The 22,375-nt window shown below is 42.3% G+C and overlaps 1 protein-coding gene and 2 long non-coding RNA genes across 6 annotated transcripts in view; 1 reads left to right on the top strand and 2 right to left on the bottom strand.

The window, feature by feature from the left end:
- Positions 1-22,375, top strand: part of SERPINB5 (serpin family B member 5) — a 77,273-nt gene that overhangs the window by 40,492 nt on the left and 14,406 nt on the right. Inside the window, exons 1-3 of one of the 4 annotated variants that reach the window (XM_077890862.1) lie at positions 5,635-5,807; positions 5,969-6,102; positions 19,694-19,868. In XM_077890862.1, coding sequence (XP_077746988.1) covers positions 19,701-19,868 — 168 coding nt within the window. In that variant the 5' untranslated portion in view covers positions 5,635-5,807; positions 5,969-6,102; positions 19,694-19,700. Of the gene's footprint in view, positions 1-5,634; positions 5,808-5,968; positions 6,103-11,820; positions 11,958-19,693; positions 19,869-22,375 lie in introns of those variants that run through there. The other 3 variants (XM_077890881.1, XM_077890851.1, XM_077890819.1) reach the window with 3 other exon arrangements.
- On the bottom strand, positions 1,252-5,033 carry LOC144310186 (uncharacterized). The gene is made up of 2 exons (XR_013375867.1): positions 4,567-5,033; positions 1,252-1,636 (listed from the first exon to the last, which is right to left on the bottom strand). It is a non-coding gene; the product is annotated as an uncharacterized LOC144310186 (long non-coding RNA).
- On the bottom strand, positions 19,724-21,670 carry LOC144310192 (uncharacterized). Its single transcript, XR_013375873.1, has 2 exons — positions 21,582-21,670; positions 19,724-19,891 (listed from the first exon to the last, which is right to left on the bottom strand). It is a non-coding gene; the product is annotated as an uncharacterized LOC144310192 (long non-coding RNA).

Below are 22,375 nucleotides of genomic sequence, written 5' to 3'. Positions count from 1 at the left end.
ACCTTAATTCCAAAACCAGACAAAGACCCCACCAAAAAGGAGAATTACAGACCAATATCTCTGATGAACATGGATGCAAAAATTCTCAACAAGATACTAGCCAATAGCATCCAACAATACATTAAGAAAATTATTCACCATGACCAACTAGGATTTATTCCCAGGACACAAGGCTGGTTCAGCACTCATAAAACAATCAATGTGATTCATCACATCAGCAGGAGACAAACCAAGAACCATATGATCCTCTCATTAGATGCAGAGAAAGCATTTGACAAAATACAGCATCCATTCCTGATCAAAACTCTTCAGAGTGTAGCGATAGAGGGAACATTCCTCAACATCTTAAAAGCCATCTACAAAAAGCCCACAGCAAATATCATTCTCAATGGGGAAGCACTGGGAGCCTTTCCCCTAAGATCAGGAACAAGACAGGGATGTCCACTCTCACCACTGCTATTCAACATAGTACTGGAAGTCCTAGCCTCAGCAATCAGACAACAAAAAGACATTAAAGGCATTCGAATTGGCAAAGAAGTAGTCAAACTCTCCCTCTTCGCCGATGACATGATACTCTACATAGAAAACCCGAAAGCCTCCACCCCAAGATTGCTAGAACTCATACAGCAATTTGGTAGCGTGGCAGGATACAAAATCAATGCCCAGAAGTCAGCAGCATTTCTATATACTAACAATGAGACTGAAGAAAGAGAAATTAAGGAGTCAATCCCATTTACAATTGCACCCAAAAGCATAAGATACCTAGGAATAAACCTAACCAAAGAGGTAATGGACACTACGTACTTTTTAAAGATTGTATATATTTAATCACAAGAGACACAGAGAGAGACAGGTAGAGACATGGGTAGAGGGATCCCTGGGTGGCTCAGCGGTTTAGCGCCTGCCTTTGGCCCAGGGCGCGATCCTGGAGTCCTGGGATCGAGTCCCACGTCGGGCTCCCGGCATGGAGCCTGCTTCTCCCTCCTCCTGTGTCTCTGCCTCTCTCTCTCTCTCTGTCTATCATAAATAAATAAATAAATCTTTAAAAAAAAAAAAGTGACACGGGCAGGGGGAGAAGCGGGCTCCATGCAGGGAGCCCGACGTGGGGCTTGATCCCGGGTCCCCAGGATCACGCCGTGGGCCAAAGGCAGGTGCTAAACCGCTGGGCCACCCAGGGTTCCCAAAGATGAAGGATCTGAACCAGTGCATGCGGGCAGAAAAATGTGAGACTCCACAAAGGAAAGGTCCGACTGACGCTTGAAAGTCATCTTTATTTATCCAAGCAGTACACAGGCTGGGTTTCAGGAACGAGGCTGAGGTGGGCGCTGAACACTCCGTGTGGCGATCATCTTCTCCCAAGCTCCGCACTTGAGCATCGTGGAGCGCGATATCGCTGTGCACCCTGACATGGTTCAGCCTGCGGTCATCACGTTCCGGGCTGACCCAGAGAGGAGATCGTGGGCATCAGAAGGAAGCCGCCGGGGAGGGAGGGCGACCTGGGTTCAAAGTCTGCGGGGCCTGGGCCAGCACCCCCCAGGGGCTCAGCACACGTTGGTCGGATGGAAGAATGGATGTTGTGGACGTGGTTACACGGAGAAGCAACAGGAAGCGCTCTGACACGTCCATCCTAGAGAAGCTGTAAGATTAACTTACACAATTAACTGAATGGATACGTTTTCCTCAAATTTACCAGGAGGGCAGAAGTTGGAGGTATTTGAGTGTGGCTTCCCAAGTGTCCCCACATTGGGAGTGGCGTGGTCTGGTGTCCGGGGTCGGGGGCGGGGAGCTCTGCTATTGGAGTGGGGACAGAGGGCCCTAAGTTACATTGGGGCTGATGGAGCTCTCTCAGGCTCAGCTCCCCTTGTGGAGGTGGGGCATCCCCGCTGGATCCTTTGGTCTCCCAGTCTGCTCTCCCCGGGGTGATGCCCCACAGGTGAAGAGAAGCTCCAGCAAATGAGGAGTTTTTTTACTAAGCTCTTCCTTCCTTCCTTCCTTCCTTCCTTCCTTCCTTCCTTCCTTCCTTCCTTCCCCCTCCTTCCTTCTTTCTGTCCCTTCTTCCTTCCTCCCTTCCTTTCTCTTGTTAGCAACTTTTCTGTAACACTAGCATTTCTTCAAAACAAAAAGAAAAATGAAATCCTTACAACATGAAAAAAAGAAAAAAAAACTCAAGTATTTTTGAGTCCTAGCTATAAGCCAGATACTGTCCTAGTCATTGTCATGAATGAGGCAGCCAAATGCCCTGCTGATTTATATACTTTTCATAGATACTGTAGACATTGAACAAATAGAACAAATGGAACTATTAAATACAAATTGAGGAGTGCCTGAGTGGCTCAGTCACTTAAACACCTGCCTTCAGTTCAGGTCATGATCCCAGGGCCCTAGAATCAAGCCCCAGGTTGGGCTCCCTGCTCAGCGGGGAGTCTGCTTCTCCCTTTCCCTCTGCCTGAAGCTCCCTGTGCTGTGCTCTCTCTCCGAGTGCCAAATAAATAACTTTAAATAAATAAGTAAATAAATACAAATTGAAAAAAATTTAAGGAATAGAAACTTAATATGTATGATGCCTAATGAAATAGCCCATAAACTATTTTGCCAGTAGGATACAAGATGAGATTTACAAATTAAATACTGCACATCCAGCAGTCCCTCTGCTCCCTCCCACCGCCAAGTCTGCAAACACAGTACAAAGAGTTGCTTTACATCCCTCACTCATCTTTCCTTAATGTTAACATCTTCCATTACCTTACCAGAGATATCAAGAATAAGAAATTGACCTTGGCACAGTCTTACTAATTAAACTACAAACCTTATTTGAATTTTACCCATTTTTTCCCACTAATCTCCTCTTTCTGTTCTAGGGCTGTACTCAGGGTTTCGCAATTTTTTCTTAGTCTCCTCCATTCTGTAAATGTTCCTTGGATTTTCCTGCTGTTTCATGACCTTGGCAGTTTTTGTTGATCCATCATTTTACAGAATGTCCATTAGTTTGGATCTGTCCAATGTATTCTAGTTGGAGTCAGATAATGTATTTTTGGTAAGAAAATCAGAAGAATTGATGTTGTATCCTTGTCTGTGCACCACGTCTGGGTGTTCAGGATGTTGATATGTTTTATTGCTGGTTACGTTTACCTTGGTCACTTGGAGAATGTGATGGTTACTAGGTTTCTCCATTGTAGTTACTTCTTTATACCTTTGTAGTTAATAAATAACTTTGGGGAGAGTTTTTGGAGACAATGTAAATCTTCTATATCCTCAAACTTTGCTCACCAACTTTAGCATCTCCTTCTGCTCTACATTACTCTATTACCCATTTGGCCCAATCACTATACTCTTGGCCTTATTTTTCATTCTTAAGACTCCATAGCACTTACAATGGAGAGTGGTTAAGAGACAGTGGAATGTGAATATACTGTACATCCGCTACCTATTAACTGGTTCAGATAAAGATTTAACTGGTTCAGATAAAAAATTTTCACTGATGTATAATTAAATTACCCAACTGGACTCTCTGGACCTCACTTTGGATATTTTTAAAGTGAGAAACTGTGCTCTGAAAAAAATTGGGAGCAAATTTTAACAGTAATAATGGAATAGGATCTCCCCTCTTAAATCCATTGAAGATGTAGACATTACATTTACAAAAATTTACTCAGTGGTATAAACATTAGAAATTATAGGTAATCATAAAGAAAAAATTCATTAATTCTTCCCTTAACTCTAATCTTTGTTAAGATTATGCCAATATCCTTCAGGATTTTCCTATGTATATATACACACATATATATATACACATGTATTTAAATTTCTATTTTAAAATGGGTCGTATTACACATGTCATGTTAAACTTGATTTGTGTACTTAATATACATTGAATAATTCTGAAGAACAGTCCAGTATTCACTTACAGGATATAGCAGGATTTGTATGAATAATTCCTTATTGTATATTTTCAGTTGGCTTACTTTATAAGTTTTAAGTGTATCAGATGATAATTGGAGATAATATTTGAGGGTTATATATCCCCTTGATGTCTAATATCCACTTTCTAGGCTTTCTGTGTACACTGCCTTCATGAAGAAAGAGTATGCTATCGAACAGTGCTGAGGTTCCTCAATGGATTTTCTATACAATAGCCTTGAAAGTCAAGCTTTTGTTTGCATATACTTGAATTTGAGAGACTGGACTCTTTGAATCTCCAAGATTTGGCACTAAAAATATAGGGTGCAAAGCATGAGAGAAACAGAATATGCAGTTAATTTGACACATGTGTGTACACATTTCTGCTGAGTACGTATACAGGGCTGAAACAGCTTGTGCATAGACTTAATCAGTTTTATTTTGATTTTTTTATATAAATTCTTTTTATTGGTGTTCAATTTGCCAACATATAGAATGACACCCAGTGCTCATCCCATCAAGCGCCCCCCTCAGTGCTCATCACCCAGTCACCCCCACCTCCCCTTTCACCCCCCCCCCCAGTTCTTTCCCAGAGTTATCAGTCTCTCATGTTCTGTCTCCCTTTCTGATATTTCCCACTCATTTTTCTCCTTCCCACTTTGACCACACCTGCTTCCCATGCATCCTCTTGGTGCCCAGCCCCTGAGTGCAGCACAGCCCTTTGATCGATCTTTGCCAAGTGAGGGGCAAAACTACATGTTCTCCCAAGGCCTAGGGACTCCTATGGCATTTCTTCTGTCTGCTATTTCCTGGGATCACTCTCCAACCTCCCACCCGGGGCCATGTCCCTGGCTGGTGAGCCTGCTGAGGGGCCCAAAGGGAGGGGCACACATATGTCATAATGGGCATTGAGGCAGGGGATGATGCGAGGGCTGGCGTGTGACATAAATAATGGGGTAAGTCTGACCTTTGTTCAGTTACTCATTTGGTCAAGATGAGTAACTAGCCAAACGCCGTTTGGAGAAATGACAAAAAAGCTGCCTCGGATTTCTTCTTCTCGACCCCAGGCTCCACCTACGCACTCTATTCCTTCCTCCTCTAGACCCCGGGCTCCACCTACCCACTCTATTCCTTCCTCCTCCGACCCCAGGCTCCACCTACCCACTCTATTACTTCTTCCTCTCGACCCCAGGCTCCACCTACCCACTCCATTACTTCTTCCTCTCGACCCCAGGCTCCACGTACCCACTCTATTCCTTCTTCCTCTCGACACCAGGCTCCACGTACCCACTCCATTCCTTCCTCCTTCAGACCCCAGGCTCCACCTACCCACTCTATTACTTCTTCCTCTGGACCCCAGGCTCCACCTACCCACTCCATTCCTTCCTCCTCTCAATCCCGGGCTGCTCCTATCTACTGTATTCCTGCCTCCTGTCATTGTTCAAAGCTGTTTCCTCTTTTGTGTAACTCTTTTCATCCACAGAACACTCCCCAGCTTCGGCCACCTCTCTCAACTCAGAAACCTATCTCTTTCCCTCCTGTTCATAGTGCTGTCCCTCCCTGCCGCCCTAACCTACAGGTTTCCCCACCCAAATCTGGTTCTATTCCTTCCAAAACATCCAACCCCCGCTCTTTTTTTCTCGCTCCTGTTCCCCGTTATTCCAATTCCTCCTTTGCTCCTACTCCCCCTTCCAGCCATTCATAGACTTGAAAGTCTTATCCTCCCCAACATTCCAGCCAACTCCAACCAGACCTCCGTGATTCACAAATCCTATCCTGGAGAGATGATTTCCCTGTGAGTGGGACGGTTCTGCTATCATCCAGAATTGCCAGAACAATCGATCCCCAGGAGCTTGACTTGGTGAATGTTGGGAACTCAAGACAATGCCAATCAACATTTAGCTTGGAGGGTAAGCCTTGTCCATGATGGCGTTTTCACCCACAACATGGTTACTGTACTATTCTCTGTATGTTACCTTCCTCCTTGTAAATCGCCTTCATAGGCCAGAGATAACTTTAGCAAGATCATCTTTACCAGAAAACCAGTTTCTTTCCTCTCTTTCCTAATTAGCCGGCCTGAATGAATTCTACCTTTATAACTGGTTTCTCCATGGAATTTGGTCTGTGGCCACAGAGCAAACAGCAAGACGAGGACACAAGGTAGAGAAGAGTGAGTGGAAATCATGTCATCTGATCTCTACACGGGTGAGTCCTATTGATCTGCCCTGGATGAAAGTGAATGCAAGAACGGGTGACCTCTAAGAACTCACACACAGAGCACAAGACCCCTATTAGAGACATAGAAGGATTCAAGGTTCTTTGGTCTGGTTCCTCCAAGACTCTATTGTTCTGCACCCTGGGATTTGTGGAAATGGACTAGGGACTTTCTGCCTTTGAGTAATGCCTCCTGAAAAAAGGAAGCCCCCCCCCCCCCATTATGTTGTCATTGAAGCTCTGACCCTTGAACCTCTGAATCCCTGAAAATGGCAGGCACCAAAGCCTAGAAGGAAAGTATACATCCATATCCTTTCCACATGATAGCATCAAATAAACAGATGAGATATATATATATTAAATATATATTTATTTATATATATATTAAAATCCTCTTCATAAACCAATATATAGATTCAGTGGAATCTCAATCAAAATTCTAACATAATTTTAAGAAACGTGAGAAGCTGGTGATACTTTTCGAGCAACACTCGCTGAAATAGAGACCAGAAGAACTGTGGATACAAGCCAAGATGAGATTTACAAATTAAATACTGTACATCCAGCAGTCCCTCTGCTCCCTCCCACCGCCAAGTCTGCCACCTAGTGATAGGAAGGGAACTGCAGCAACACATCTAGGGTCCTTAAGCAAGTGTCAGTTGGCTCAGTCTACAGAGGGGCTATGGCAGAAGCAGAGTTAGAACCCAGGCCTCTAAATTGCCAATGTAACCCTTCCCCCCAACTTTCACAAATGTACCAAGTAGCATTATAACAGTGGCACAGAGGACAAGACATAGACTCTGAAGTCAATCGGCTTGGCCTCGATTCATGGCTCTGTCACCAACCATGGGACCTTTAGGCAAGTTCCTGACATTCTCTAAGTCTCAGTCCAAGTGACCAAGTGTCATCACATATAGTTGTGGGGATCAAATTGGTAAAATATATAAAAATGTGCCTGGCATATAGTATCTCAATAAATATTAATTCTCATCATTGTTGTCATTATGGTCTCCCACAAGCACACATTATGTTTTATATGCATCTCATGTTATTGTGTCACCCACCAGAATGAGCCCAAGGCACACTAATATTGTACCTTAGTGTAAGAGAGGTACCTTAGTTAAAAGCTGAATAAAATTTAGCTGTAATTGGAAAATCTGGTTACATTAAATAACACTATGAAACTTTGTTTTAGAGATCCCAAGGGAAATACATCGCAATACAAGCATCCATTCAAAAACTGGAAAGAACTCAAATACAAAAGCTAACCATGCACCTAAAGGAACTGGAAAAAGAACAGCAAATAAAACCTACAGCCAGAAGAAGAAAGTTAATGAAGATTTAAGCAACACTCACTGAAATAGAGACCAGAAGAACCGTGGAACAGATCAACAAAACCAGGAGTTGGTTCTTTGAAAGAATTAATAAGATAGATAAACCATTAGCCAGCCTTATTAAAAACAAAAGAGAAAAGACTCTAATAAAATCTAATAAAATCACAAATGAAAAAGGAGAGATCACAACCAATACCAAGGAAATACAAACGATTTTAAAAACATATTATGCACAGCTATACGCCAATAAATTAGGCAATCTAGAAGAAATGAACGCATGTCTGGAAAACTACAAACTACCAAAACTGGAACAGGAAGAAATAGAAAACCTGAATAGGCCAATAACCAGGGAGGAAATTGAAGCAGTCATCAAAAACCTCCCAAGACACAAAAGTCCAGGACCAGATGGCTTCCCAGGGGAATTCTATCAAACGTTTAAGGAAGAAGCAATACCTACTCTACTAAAACTGTTCTGAAAGATAGATGGAATACTTCTAAACTTGTTCTATGAGGCCAGCATCACCTTAATTCCAAAACCAGACAAAGACCCCACCAAAAAGGAGAATTATAGGACAGTATCTCTGATGAACATGGATGCAAAAATTTTCAACAAGATACTAGTCAAGAGTATCCAACAGTACATTAAGAAAATTATTCACCACAACCAAGTGGGATTTATCCTTGGGATGCAAGGCTGGTTCAACACTGTAAAGCAATCAATGTGATAGATCATATCAACAAGAGAAAAAACAAGAACCATATGATCTATCTCCATAGATGCAGAGAAAGCATTTGACAAAATACTGCATCCATTCCTGATCAAAACTCTTCAGAGTGTAGGGATAAAGGGAAAATCTCTCAGCATCTTAAAAGCCACCTATGAAAAGCCCACAGCAAATATCATTCTCAATGGGGAAACACTGGGAGCCTTTCCCCTAAGATCAGGAACACCACAGGGATGTCCACTCTCACCACTGCTATTCAACATAGTACTAGAAGTCCTAGCCTCAGCAATCAGGCAACCAAAAGAAATAAAAGGCATTCAAATTGGCAAAGAAGTCAAATCTCCCTCCTCACAGATGACATGATACTCTACGTAGAAAACCCAAAAGACTCCACCCCAAGATTGTTAGAACTCATACAGCAATTTGGCAGTGTGGCAGGATACAGAATCAATGCCCAGAAATCAGAGGTATTTCTATACACTAACAATGAGACTGAAGAAAGAGAAATTAAGGAGTCAACCCCATTTACAATTGCACCCAAAAGCATAAGATACCTAGGAATAAACCTAACCAAAGAGATAAAGGATCTATACCCTAAAAACTGCAGAACACTTCTGAAAGAAATTGAGGAAGACACAAAGAGATGGAAAAATATTCTATGCTCATGGGTTGGAAGAATTAATATTGTGAAAATGTCTATGCTATCCAGGGCAATTTACATGTTCAGTGCAATCCCTATCAAAATACCATGGGCTTTCTTCAGAGAGTTGGAACAAATAATCTTTAAGATTTGTGTGGAATCAGAAAAGACCCCAGCCAGGGGAATATTAAAAAAGAAAACCAGAGCCGGGAGCATCAAAATGAGATACCACCTCACACCAGTGAGAATGGTGAAAATTAACAAGGCAAGAAACAACAAATGTTGGAGAGGATGTGGAGAAAGGGGAACCCTCTTGCACTGTTGGTGGGAATGTGAACTGGTACAGCCACTCTGGAAAACTGTGTGGAGGTTCCTCAAAGAGTTAAAAATAGAACTGCCCTACGACCCAGCAATTGCACTACTGAGGATTTACCCCAAAGATATAGATGCAGTGAAATGGCAGGACAGCTGCACCCCAATGTTTATAGCAGCAATGTCCACAATAGCCAAACTGTGGAAGGAGCCTTGGTACCCATCAAAAGATGAATGGATAAAGAAGATTTGGTCTATGTACACAATGGAATATTCCTCAGCCATTAGAAACGACAAATACCCACCATTTGCTTTGATGTGGATGGAACTGGAGGGTGTTATGCTGGGTGAAGTAAGTCCATCTGAGAAGGACAATCATTATATGGTCTCATTCATTTGGGGAATATAAAAAATAGTGAAAGGGAATAAAGGGGAAAGGAGAGAAAATGAGAGGGAAATATCAGAAACAGTGACAGAACATGAGAGACACCTAACTCTGGGAAACGAACAAGGGGTGGTGGGCGGGGGGACGGGCACCGAGGGAGGCACTTGAAAGGATGAGCACTGGGTGATAATGCTATATGTTGGCAAATTGAACTCCAATTAAAAAAAAAAGAATTTTTGGCTGAAATTTATCTTCTTGGAAGAGAAGACAGAGAGAGAGACAGAGAGAGAAAGAGAGACTGAGAGAAAGAAAGAAAGAAAGAGGGAGAGAGAGAGAGACAATTCTAAGCAGGCTATAACAAAGCTCCTTTGAATGGTTCCTGGGAGTGGCCGGGTGTGTCAAGCCATCCCTTGGCCAAAATGCTGAGTAATCAAGTTGTAATGTTTGCACTGTTTCAGCGTATAGGTAACAAAAAGCACCAACAAAACTGTCTCCTAGGTTATTAAATATTTGGGCTGATGATTGTTTTTTGTTGAATTAAAGAAAATTATGTCTGATAAAACTGTTTGATGACTGAATGGATAATTCATTCTTTAAGCTATATTTCTCTCTCTCAAAAAAAAATCTACTCTTTAATGCATAGTCCATCACATGGCTTTGTGGCAAATGAAAGAGAAGGAAATTGGAACTTATTTGGGTAATTATAGAACAAATGGTACTTCCTACAAACAGCCATATCACTTTCCACTAAATATTTGTAATGAAATATTTATTTCCAGCAGTCAGAATTCGGTTCGGGCTTCCTTGGCATTGCTGAATTCCTGTTGCTGGAAGCATTTCTGTCCAGGTTTGACAGGCACTGAGCAGGAGTGTTGCAGAGGGGATTCAAACATCAAAAGGGAGAACGGACAAAGCCCTCTGATATAAGCACAAGTCTCTTAAAGTCTTTGGGTCACAGTGGCAAGCATGCAGCTGCTATTCAATAAACTATTGCGGTGAATTAGATGTGAATATTCCGCACCAGCCTTTTGGCCATTGTGATTATTCCGAGCCTGTGCCTGCCTGAGGAATAGGCAAAGGGGTGAAATGATAATCATTAGGGAGCACTCACATGTGTCGGATGCTTCCTATGTATTGTATCTTCATGTATATGTGTATTTCATTTTACAAATGAGGACACTGAGGCCGAGTGATAAGGTGCTTTATCTAGGATAGTACAAGCAAGAAGAGGCATTGAGTTTCCCAATGTCTGACTCTGCCTCTCAACCCACATTTCCCCACGACACCTGGAGAGTGTAATTTTTGAGTGGCATCCTGCCCACCTCACCCTCTTATAGTTTTCTTACTTCCATTTGCTCCACTTTCAGAGTTCAACTCACTTGGTTTATGACTTGATCCTGGTTAATAATAACCAGGGAAGCTATCAATCAATCTTAGTTTGGCTAAATGGGGTGCTCTCATTCATCTAGACAAGCATTTATTGACCGTATACTGTCTATTAAGTCTGCACCACGTGTTGGTGTTACAAGAATGAATGAGGCGTGGTCTTTAAGATTCTCATAGTTGGATAGGAAAGACTATGCAATAGACAGATGATCATGAGAGAATGTAGTATATGAACAATAGGGAATCTTAGGAAGCAGAGCAGAGAAGCCATTGGCTCAGTTGCGGGTACTTTGCCAAGAAATTTTGGTAGGAAGGGTGTAGGTCCCACCGAATGAAGGAGCCACAGGGAGGGAGGTAATCTGGAATCTGCACAGAGCAAGGCTCCACAAACAGCAGAGCTGTGTCATCTTAATCACCGGGAACTTCATCAAGCACTCTGTCCTGTCAATTCGGTAGTACATATTTTGCTAAGCATAATTTATTTCATTTATATTCCCTCTTCTTTTGTGATTGCCATTCTGTTTAGTAGGTAGTACCTCTTTGGCATTCTAGCAGTATGAGCGATTCCAGTTTACGTGGAAAGGTGGAGGTTAGGGAGCTTTCTGGGGCACCACCCTATTTGAGAAGTATGAATCATTAGGACCATCGCGTATTCCTTCTATTTCATATCATATTTCATCTTCTGGTCCCACGTGGCCTACCAGGGTTGCCCTTATGTGTGTATGTATGTATGTATTTAGCCCAAGGCAGGATCCACCGACAGCCCTTCTTGCCTGAGCATGTTGGAGGCCTTTGGAAGCTGTGCAGGCAACAGCAACTTCAGCCTGAATCATTTTTTTCAGTCATGGACCAGCTGCCAAGAGGCATGAGTAAGAGCTGGGAGAGCAGAAGTGGGAGGGCGGCGAGAGGGCAGGCTGGGAGTGGTCACAGAGGGAGTGGTGCCGGTTCAGGTGAGTGAGTCCTGCCTCTGCCCCACAGAGGGTTGCTCCTACATCAAGGTCCTTTCACAGCCCTCACTTTCTTTTTCCCTTGCTGTGCGTTTTCCAGGATAACTGTGACTCCAGGTAAGCAAAGTGTGGTAGCAAGGCTGGTGATTCTCTTTTCTGGGAAAATTCTTAGAACAAAATAATGATTTGAGCTGATTCGAGGTGGTGAAGGAAGTTGACGTAATGGTTATTATCAGGGATAGGCTGTGGGCTGTAGTGCTGCTGCCTGCCATCCCCACATGGGCAGCACTTTGAGCTCTTGGTTCTTTGGGAACCAGGAATGCCATGTAGGGAGTGAAATCACTTAGCCAGATGAGCTATGAATATGAAGAAATAACATGGCTAGGAAGTTTGGGTGGTGGGGGCGGGGGCGGCTGTGCAACAGTGATTTCTGGAGGGCAAAGTCTTTCCGAGGACCTTTTCAGCACTGTGTGGGGATTCAGAATGAATTTTGTAACACTAGTTTCAGAAAGGGCGTGGCACTGAAAACCTGGAGAGACTCTGAAGGCATTTGGGGGTCCGGCCCTCCTTCCTGGTTGGGTCAGAGTTTGATTTTGGAACGGTTCTTCTTTTTGGCATTTTTAAGTACCCAGTCAGTGTGCGCTTCCTAGCAACTATGTTCTTCCAAGTGAGGAGTATCCTCCCTTCCTATTTCTGGGTTTCAGGACACTTGAAACAAGTTGCATATTTCAAATGTGTGTTCTTGGGCAACTTTCGAATAGGTTGGTTCATAATTTCTTCCTGATAGACACTATGGTTTTTATGGCTTCATTGACGTGTATCATACTAAAGATCAATTTAACAGGCTGGGTTGTTCTGCTGGCTTGTAATCAGATTAGGCACAGATTCACAGAGCTGAGGGTTTAGCAACACTCTGGCTCAGCCCTTTACTTTGTGGATGAGGAGGGGGCGGTTCACAGAGGTGAAGTGGTGTCCACAGTGACTTAGCTTATAAGTGGGGAGATGAAGTAGAATCCAGGCCTTCAAACTCACAGCTTGTGGACTTTTCCATGACCCCACAGGTACTCTTAATAACTTCTTCACCTTTGCATTACCAAATGGGTTTTGAATAGAATCAAGCGGGTCTCACACCTCAGTCCCCAGCAAAATGTGCAAGTGTTTGATGGGTCCCTTGATGGGTGGAGAGATGGAAGCTTGCCTGAAGAAAGGATTCTCCATATGACTCAGCAGGTTTATTTCTTTGCTTCCTAACGCCTTGAATCCTGCTACTTCAATCCCTCTGCTTGACTTTGAAGATATGCAGTCTGAGCAATTTCAGTTACTCTGGTGCGGCAAGCCCAACTCTAGTTTACTGTTAAGCAGCAATGGGAAGGCTCAGTGGTGAAGATCAGGCTTTTAAACAGAGTATCTGAGCACAGCAGAGGCTCCTCTGGCATTAGCAATTAAGTAATTGACCTTATTACTAATATCTGAGTTGTCCTCTCCTGCTAACAAAGCACTTTTCACAAACATCTACTCATTTCATAACTTCATTTAATCCTCATGAGATTCTTTTCACACTGCAGAAGCTGCAAGATCCCCATTTTCTTAATCTGCTTCTGACTTTTTCTTTTTGAGTGTAGACAGCAGAGACAGTGTTTTTAGGCATTCCATTATAGTTATTGTAAACCTTGCCTAGGGATTGGCTAGACCAAACACTTCGAGATTTTTTTCCACCACATTTTTCTTCATTGGTAAACTGAGGCTAGCTAGACCTAATGATATCCACAATAACGTGACACAGTGAAAAACAGTTTTTAAGGAATGAAAAAATTATGTACGTAGCCATGCACCCACGTGTGCATGTGCGTATGCATATGCACATGCACATAGAAGAATGGATCTATAGGTGGGGTGGACTTATCTTGTTCAAATACAGCATGTTTGAGTGTGGAAGGGGCACTCTTGCTAATGTCAGGACAACACAGATAAGCCAGAACTGTCCCAGGCAAAGAAGGGCATAGGTCAACTTATCCATAAAATCTTTATCTCATTCAAATGGTCTACAGATGAAAAGTTTGAGGACCATTGGCTTAGATGCATTAGAAACTATAGGAATCTTTATGCCGGAGCCAGTGACCAGCTTATAGGTCTAGAGAAGTGAGCACACTCACACTGCTCATATCCTAGTGTGTGTGTCTCTACTGCAGGATTACCTGCAGTCTCTGAATTGGGTCCATTTTCTCTGGCACACATTTTTGCATGGCTAACTTCTCCTTCATGTGACTTACTTGGGTATTACTGTCTTGGGGGGACCTCACTAAGATTTTACTGTGAGTGAGCTGCTTCCCCTGAGGGCTCCCACAGTAACTTGTGCCACCATCCAAAAGCTAATCACACTATCACATGTGTCATGCCACATGACAGCTCCACAGTGGCAAGAACCATATGCATGTTCACTTGTGATTTCTTAATGTCTAGCTCAGTGCCTGACACACATGAGGGATGCAGTTAACACTTGTTAAGTGAAAGAAATATCAGATTAATAGTTTGCAATGTAAATAGCAGAAAACAAAAAAGAGCATCTTGGAAAATGGGGAAAAAAGTTTTGTGTTGATTTAAAAAAATGTGCAAAGTCTCATGGTGTCTCTGAAGGAGTAATTCAGGACATGTAGGATTTTTGGAACTCAGAAGACTTCTGAGAGAACACATGCCAGCCAAGACCCAATCACTGAGAGGGAAGGTGATGAGGTGTGGTGAGGAGTATCCAGCAGGCAGCTGGTGAAAATGAAGGTCTGGTTTTTCCACTCTCACTCTCCGTGTGGGTGGCCTGGGACAATCACTTCATCTCGGCCCGCCTTACTTTCCTCATCTGTAACACGAAGGGGAGGAGCCAGACTAGATCCATTCTAAGATCTTGTCCCACTTGAGAGGTTTATGATTTTAGGATACAATGCACACAACAGGCAACTTGGCAGTAAATTCTGGAAACTTTTTATTTGTTGCATTTGCATTTATTCTTAAATTTCCATCTCCCTTTTCTCTGGTTAAAATAAAAGTGCCTTTTAAAGATTTAAGTGACTAAAAGAGATAGTGGTTTCTATTTTGGGGCTGTAATGCAAATTTTCTTTGTTATAATTGTCATGGGGTTTTCATGAAAATGAAAGAAGTCCTCTCTGTAACAAAACCAAAAGAGTTGCAGCGATGTTAGCACTCTGAGCACAGGTCATTAGACATGTACATTTATTATGTAAAACTTGCTTATCGCTACTCTTTTTTTTTTTTTTTTTAAAGTTTTTATTTATTTATGATAGTCACAGAGAGAGAGAGAGAGAGAGAGAGAGAGGCAGAGACACAGGCAGAGGGAGAAGCAGGCTCCATGCACCGGGGGCCCGACGTGGGATTCGATCCCGGGTCTCCAGGATCGCGCCCTGGGCCAAAGGCAGGCGCCAAACCGCTGCGCCACCCAGGGATCCCATCTTTTTTTTTTTTTAATCTCTACTCTTGTACCCATAATTTTTATAGCATTTGCTACCCAAAATTGTCCATGTAGGACCTGGTGTGTTTTCCTGGGCTTGTATTGCTAACATTGTTGAGAATTGTTTGCATGCTTTGTCTGGCAGCAGACTCAGGTGGCAATCGGCCGTGGCCAAAGTCATCCCTTGGATCCACCTCAGACCAGATTGACCTTAAGTGTTGTAGGTCAGTTAGTACTAATCACCAAGCAAGTGATCAAATTTACCATGCAGCATCTGGTTGATTACTTGGTGATTGTCCCTACAATTTCCATGTACAGACATTTTCTTCTTCCTTTATCAAGCATCAAACAATGTTGTTGTCTCGGGGACCTCAGATATTGAGAGCTGCGTGACCTTCCCAAACTTTGGAGACTTTTTTGAGAAAGGAGCTTGTCAGCACATGGATAAGAAGGCACACCTCATGTACTGAGGATTCTCATGCAAAGGAACAGTCTTAAAAGGGAGGGTCTGCCCCTGTTGTGAAAGCTTCAGCTGGTAGACATGCACTGATTTGCATTTTTCAACAGGGACCTGACTCTAAGGCTTGAATTGCAACACAGTGTTAATTATATTGTGTAATCAACTGTGCTAAAAACCACCATGATCTTGTATTCGCATAGAACCATTTAGACTAAATTTATCTTCAAATGCCATAAAGCATGAAAGAATGGTGCTTCACTCAAACAAAATGGACATTTCCTTACCCTTTGATTCACTCCCAGGTGCCTGCAGTCAAAATTCCCTTAGCAGATTACTCCAAGGCCTTACACACACAAAAGAAATCAGACTTTAAAAGTAAAGTTTGTTATCAATTATGCAAAATGATTCTAATTTCTCTTCTGGGACAGTAGGAAATACATGCTGCAAAAGGACTACTAATGTCTGTTTAAGCAGAGTTGGTATGTTTTCATATTATTATTAATGCGATTAGGCCTCAGGTTGTAAAAGCTTTGAGAAGTTCACAGTGACCTGGGATTAGGTTTTTCTCTTTGCAGGAGAAATAGCTCATTTGGGCATCTCTCTCTGATGGGGAAATTACTCATGTTGAATTTTAGCTGTAGATGAAGTTAGTACCATCAACGTTCAACTTGCTGTTGGAGAAAGCCAGACTTCTTGTCCTAAAAGTCTGTTACACAGATTCCCCAAACCTTTTGTGAAGTTTCTTTTAATCTACCCCAGTGGCTGTACTGGTCCAAACACCCTGTACATTTCCTTTACTGTCTCATTGCCCTCTGCACACCTGATGCTGGGCTGCTTCTCCTGGGAGTGCGAGGTCATCCCTCGCAGACCCCACCTCTGAAGAGAGAGGAGAAGGGGGTGGGCCTCAAAGACGTGTTAGATTTAAGGTTACCTGGTGGTAGGTTTTCAGTGAGAACATGGACCTCAGCTCACTTGTCTGTTCTTATCAGGGACATCAAATGAAGGAGGAAGAAATCACTGGAGATGACCAGTGAGCACGAACAGGTCAACAAAACCTTTTTTTTTTTTTGCTAATGAATTTGCTTTTACAGACTCCAAGATACATTATAATCCTTTTTAATCCATTCTACACACAAACCACATGTCCCAGAAAAGATAGAATTCTGAAAACATATTTGTAGGCCAGGGGTGCATTCCTTGTTCTTATCCTTGCATCTTCGAATTTTGAATTTCTCTTCGGGGATAAGGTACATAGTTGCGATCCATGCATTGACTCTAACAGCTCTTTAGGTCTTGTTGGAAGGAAGCCCTCCGTCTTGAGTGGTGACATACCTTGTCTGATGCCAGGGAGCATGTCCTACTAAAAGTCCTTCAATGTCATGTTTGCTTTTTGTGTCTGTGTGCGTGACTGCACAGTGCCCAATGGCTCTGGGGGTACGCTTCAAGCCTTGGCTTGTGCACTAGTCAGCCAGGGCTCGTAATACCATTCTATGACCCTGAGACACATTCTACCCTGGGCTCAGGGAGAGCCTGGAGAGTCCATGAAGCTCAGCTCTGTTCTAGAAAGGGTTATGCCCTGACTGCTTGAGTTACCCAGGTGCCTTCTGGCTTGATTGTTCACTACTGGATTGGACAGAGAGGTGGACCTTTCAATAGAACAACAATTCTCAAACTTTTAAATTTTAAGACCCCCTTAACACTCTTAAAAATTACTGCAGATCCCAAAGAACTGTTTTTCTTTTCTTTCTTTTCTTTAAAGATTTTATTTATTTATTCATGAGAGACACATAGAGAGACAGAGAGAGAGAGAGGCAGAGACCCAGGTAGAGGGAGAAGCAGGCTCCCCACGAGGAGCCCGAAGTGGGACTCGATCCCGGATCCCGGGATCATGCACAGAGCCAAAGGCATATGCTCAACTGCTGAGCCACCCAGGCATCCCTCTTTCTTTTTTTGATGTCGGATTATCTATCACTATTTCCCAAATTAGAAATTAAAACTGGAGAACTTTGGAAATATTTACTAATTTATTAAAAATGATGATAATGTAATCATGGTATATTAGCACGAATCATGTATCTTTATGAAAAACAACCACTTTATAAAGGAAAAAAGTGCAGTAAAGAAGAGTACATTGTTTTTTCATTTCTTCAAATCTCTTTAATATTTGGTTTAAGAGAAGACACACCAAACAGCCTCTGGAAAACTCTGTTGCACATTTGTGAGAGATTGAAAATGAAAAGACAAACAATGTTTATATGTTATTATGAAAATTAAGAAAAAATTATTGAATCCTTGTGCCCAACAAGGGGCTCGAACTCACAACCCCTGGGGTCAAGAGTTGCATGCTCCACCATGAGACTGAACCAGCTAGGTGCCCCTGAAAATGGACCCACTGACGGGGTCTCAGGGGCTGCCAGGGGTCTCTGGACACCACTTAGAGATCCTGCATCAGAATAAGAGTCCTGAGACAAGACTAGGCACCTAGTCACTGTTCTCTCCATATTTTTAGCCAAACCCACCTCCTCTCTTTTCTTTACCTCCTATGTTACTTGTTGCACGTCTCACATGGCATAGACAGCCCCACATTCTACTTATTTGTCTCTGTATCTGTCCAGAGAGATTGCAGACTCAGAGGAGGAGGGACTCAGTTGATACTTCTAATACTTTGGGTCGTGTCTTCCACATGGTAGGTATGTACTAACAACAAAAACAATAACAGCTCTATTTGTTAAATATTACTATGTGCTAGGTGCCCTACGAAGACATTACTGCTTGTACTGATCTCCTGGGGCTGCTGTAACAAAATGCCATAGATTGTGTGGCTTAAAATGACAGAAATGTGTTTTGCCACAGTTTTGAGACCAGAAATCTGAAATCAAGAAGCTGGCAGGGCCCTGCTCTCTCTGAGAGCCGTAGGAGAGAGTTTATCCCATGCTTTCTCTTACTTTCTGGTGTTGCCAGTGATCCTTGGGGTTCCTTGGCTCGTAGAAGCATCAGTTCGATCTCCGCCTCTGCTGTCATGTGGTCTTCTCCCTGTGTGTCTTCACACCATCTTCCTTTTGCACAGGTCTCTTGCTGTGTCTTTTCTCCTGTTCTTACAAGGACTTCAGTCATATTGGATTAGGGCCACCCTAATGACCCTAACTTGATTAAATCTGCAAAGATCCTATTTCCAAATAAGATCTCATTCACGGGTACCCAGGAAGTGGGACTTCAGCATATCCTTGAACTTACTAAATATTATTTATTAAATATTAGAAAGTTCAAGTTACCATGATACTTACTAAATATTAAGTTGAACCACGCAGAACTGCTGTGATTTGACTGTTTTTTATCTGCAAAAATGTTAATTTTATATGGCTTAACCTAAATCTTAATTGACACAAAATTGGTAAAGAAAACCAATGGATTTTGATCAGTGTTGTCAACTGTTTGGTCCACTTGTTGAGAAAGAGGCATGACTACCAGGATCCTGACAATGGCCTTTGTGGCTGAATAGGCCTGAATTTGGAAATTCCAGGCAAAGCAGTACACACAGAGGATCTCACATACTGGACCGTTCAGCTCTTAGGACATTTTCCCATTGGCTTTTAAACTTGCATTTATTGAAAGTTCCTTCTTCTACCCAACACCATCATTTTGTGAGAATTCTTGTTGCATTGGCAGAATGTAATTGAGAACACCTTAAAGATGCTTTAAATATTTTATTTATTTAATTGAGAAAGAGAGAGAGTGTGCATGAGAAAGAGAACATGAGGAGCAGAAGAGGGAGGGAGGGACAGAGGGAAAGGGAGAAGCAGGGAGCCCAACGTGGGACTCCATCCTGGGACCCTGGGATCGTGACCTGAGCCGAAGGCAGATGCTCAACCGGCTGAGCCACCCAGGTGCCCCTTAAAGACACTTTAGAAATAACTTCATCCTTGTCCTTTGCTCCAGGCCCACAATGGATGCTCTACGATTGGCAAATTCAGCTTTTGCAGTTGACCTTTTCAAACAACTGTGTGAAAAGGAGCCAGCGGGCAATGTCCTCTTCTCTCCAATCTGTCTCTCCACCTCTCTGTCACTTGCTCAAGTAGGTGCCAAAGGTGACACAGCAAATGAAATTGGACAGGTAAGCTCCATACTTTGTTTCTGCTTTGAGTACAAAAAGGGTTATTAGAACATGTGGGCAATGCCTAGGGAAAGTGAATGGAGTCTCTTGGAGAAAATTACTCAGGATTGAGAGTTGTGCCATTGCTAGCACCCTCTTAATCAATTTTTAAATGTGAAAGTTCATTAATCGGTCCTGCAACCCACATTTACAAGTAGCATGTTGTGATGGAGAACCCAGGACCTGCTAGGGAATCACAATCTCTATACTAACAGATGGCCTTCGGCAAGTCTACCTGTTACATTATAAGGAAGGATCAATCAAGATCGTGTTTGTTAAATGTGCCACTGCAGATACCCCTTGTTTTATGCATGAAATTTATTTACAGCATCATGCTTTATTTTAAGATGTAGGCATTCTACTCTATAGTACATTCCACCCTATATTAATATATTCATATTAAATAGATCTGTGCTTATATGTTGGTACAGAAATAACATTTTAAAATTTCTACCTTCAAATAACAGGGATGAATAAGAAGATGATTGTGCTTTCTTATGTTTCAGAATACTCCCTGGGGCTTGAGTATCCCATTTGAGAAGATTGGATTAAAAATTAAAATGATGTCACCTCCTACCCCATAGTATATAGTTGTATGCATATGTGACTGTACATGTGTGTGCCTGTGTATTTTTTTTTTTTTTTAGAGTTTCTGTTTTTGGGTATGGTTGATTATCTAGGTTGTAAAATCCTTAGACCTTCAAATGAGGTGATCTTCCAGATTAGTACATTTTAAGTAGTCATTTACCTTTATTTTAGTTTTTCATTTTTTTTCATTGTGATATAGTTGACATATAACATTAGTTTTAGGTGTACAATATAATGATTTGATATCTGCATATATTGTGAAATGATCACTGCAGTGAGTCGAGTTAACATCTATCTGCACCTTCTAACAAAATTTTTTTCTTCAATGAGAACTTTTGAGATCTACTCTCTTGGCAACTTTCAAATATACAATATAGTATTATTAACTACAGTCACACTGCTGTATATTCCCATGAATTATGTATTTAATGCCTGGAAATTTTTTCCTTTACTCATCTTCCCCTCTTAGATACTGGGTGGATGTGCTTCTAATTCCATTCCAGTATTATTCTTATGTTAATCATTTTAGGTTCAACAGATTTTTTTTCCTATTAACTCACAAGCACTTAAAAAAGGAACATCTTCGGGGATCCCTGGGTGGCTCAGCGGTTTAGTGTCTGCCTTTGGCCCAGGGTGCGATTCTCCTGGGACTCCAGAATCGAGTCCCACATGGGGCTCCCGGCATAGAGCCTGCTTCTCCCTCCTCCTGTGTTCTCTGCCTCTCTCTCTCTCTCTCTATGTCTATCATAAATAAATAAATAAATAAATAAATAAATAAATCTTTAAAAAAAAAAGGAACATCTTCTTATATATATGAATCTCCAGAAAGTATGACCCACAAAATATTATTTGGGTCAGGATGAAGAACTTACACTCAAAACTGAGTTGTGGGCAGAAGAGCTGTCTCTTCTCATGCGCCCCTCATTCCCGACTCCCCCACCCCTCCATCCCTACCCCATTTTTCCTTTTTCCTTTCTTATCTCAGAGAAGGAATGGTAAAGAGAACTTCCCAGTAGTGGGTCTGTTCTCATGAATAATAATAAAGCTCTTTTCAGCTCCTGCAAATGTTTTCCTGGTAGTGGTTACCTGGGTTCTTTAATTTTCTGGTCTTTTTACTTGTCATTAGGCCTGAGAGTTATGTACTGCCTTGGACCAGCCAGTTCGACTGGGCAGTACTGAGGCTTTGTGAGTCACTGGCATAATGTGCCCATTTAGTGACATTACCTGAGGTGGGGCAATCAGGACCATTATTATGAGTTGGTAGTGAGGGGAGGATCACCTTACGCTGATATCACGTTTTGGAATACTATGAAGCAGAGGAGCTGATGGGCTATTGGTTGGAACAAAAGAAAAGTTAGGAACAAAAGAGAAGAATTCAAGCCTTCCAGAAGATAGCATCCTAGTTTTAAGTGACTTAGAATATTACAATCAAAATAATAATAATTAAAGTTTTTAAAGATTTATTTATTTATTTATTCGAGAGAAAAACATGAGCTGGAGGAGGGGAAGAAGAAGAGGGAGAAGCAGACTTCCCCCTGAGCAGGGAGCCCGATCCCAGGACGCTGAGATCATGACCTGAGGGGAAGGCAGATGCTCAACCCACTGAGCTCCATTATGATCAGAATAATTAGTAACATTTTTGAATCTATATGATGTTTTAGGTGTTTTACATACAATGTCTGTAATGGTCATACCAACTCAGAAAAGTAGGTATTCTCCGTCCATTTTACAGATGAGAAAGTGAAGCTCTGAAGAGTTGGGCAAGATTATATTTCTAGTGAGCACAGGCTGAGATTCCAGGGCAGGGCTGTCTGATGGAAGCCCCCGAGGGCAGCCAACCATGTATGGTAGCTGCCTACCATCAGCGATGCACCAGCATG

This window comes from Canis aureus, chromosome 1 (genome assembly GCF_053574225.1).
Source record: "Canis aureus isolate CA01 chromosome 1, VMU_Caureus_v.1.0, whole genome shotgun sequence".
Lineage (NCBI taxonomy): Eukaryota > Metazoa > Chordata > Mammalia > Carnivora > Canidae > Canis > Canis aureus.
This window is presented reverse-complemented; position numbering and strand designations above follow the sequence as displayed.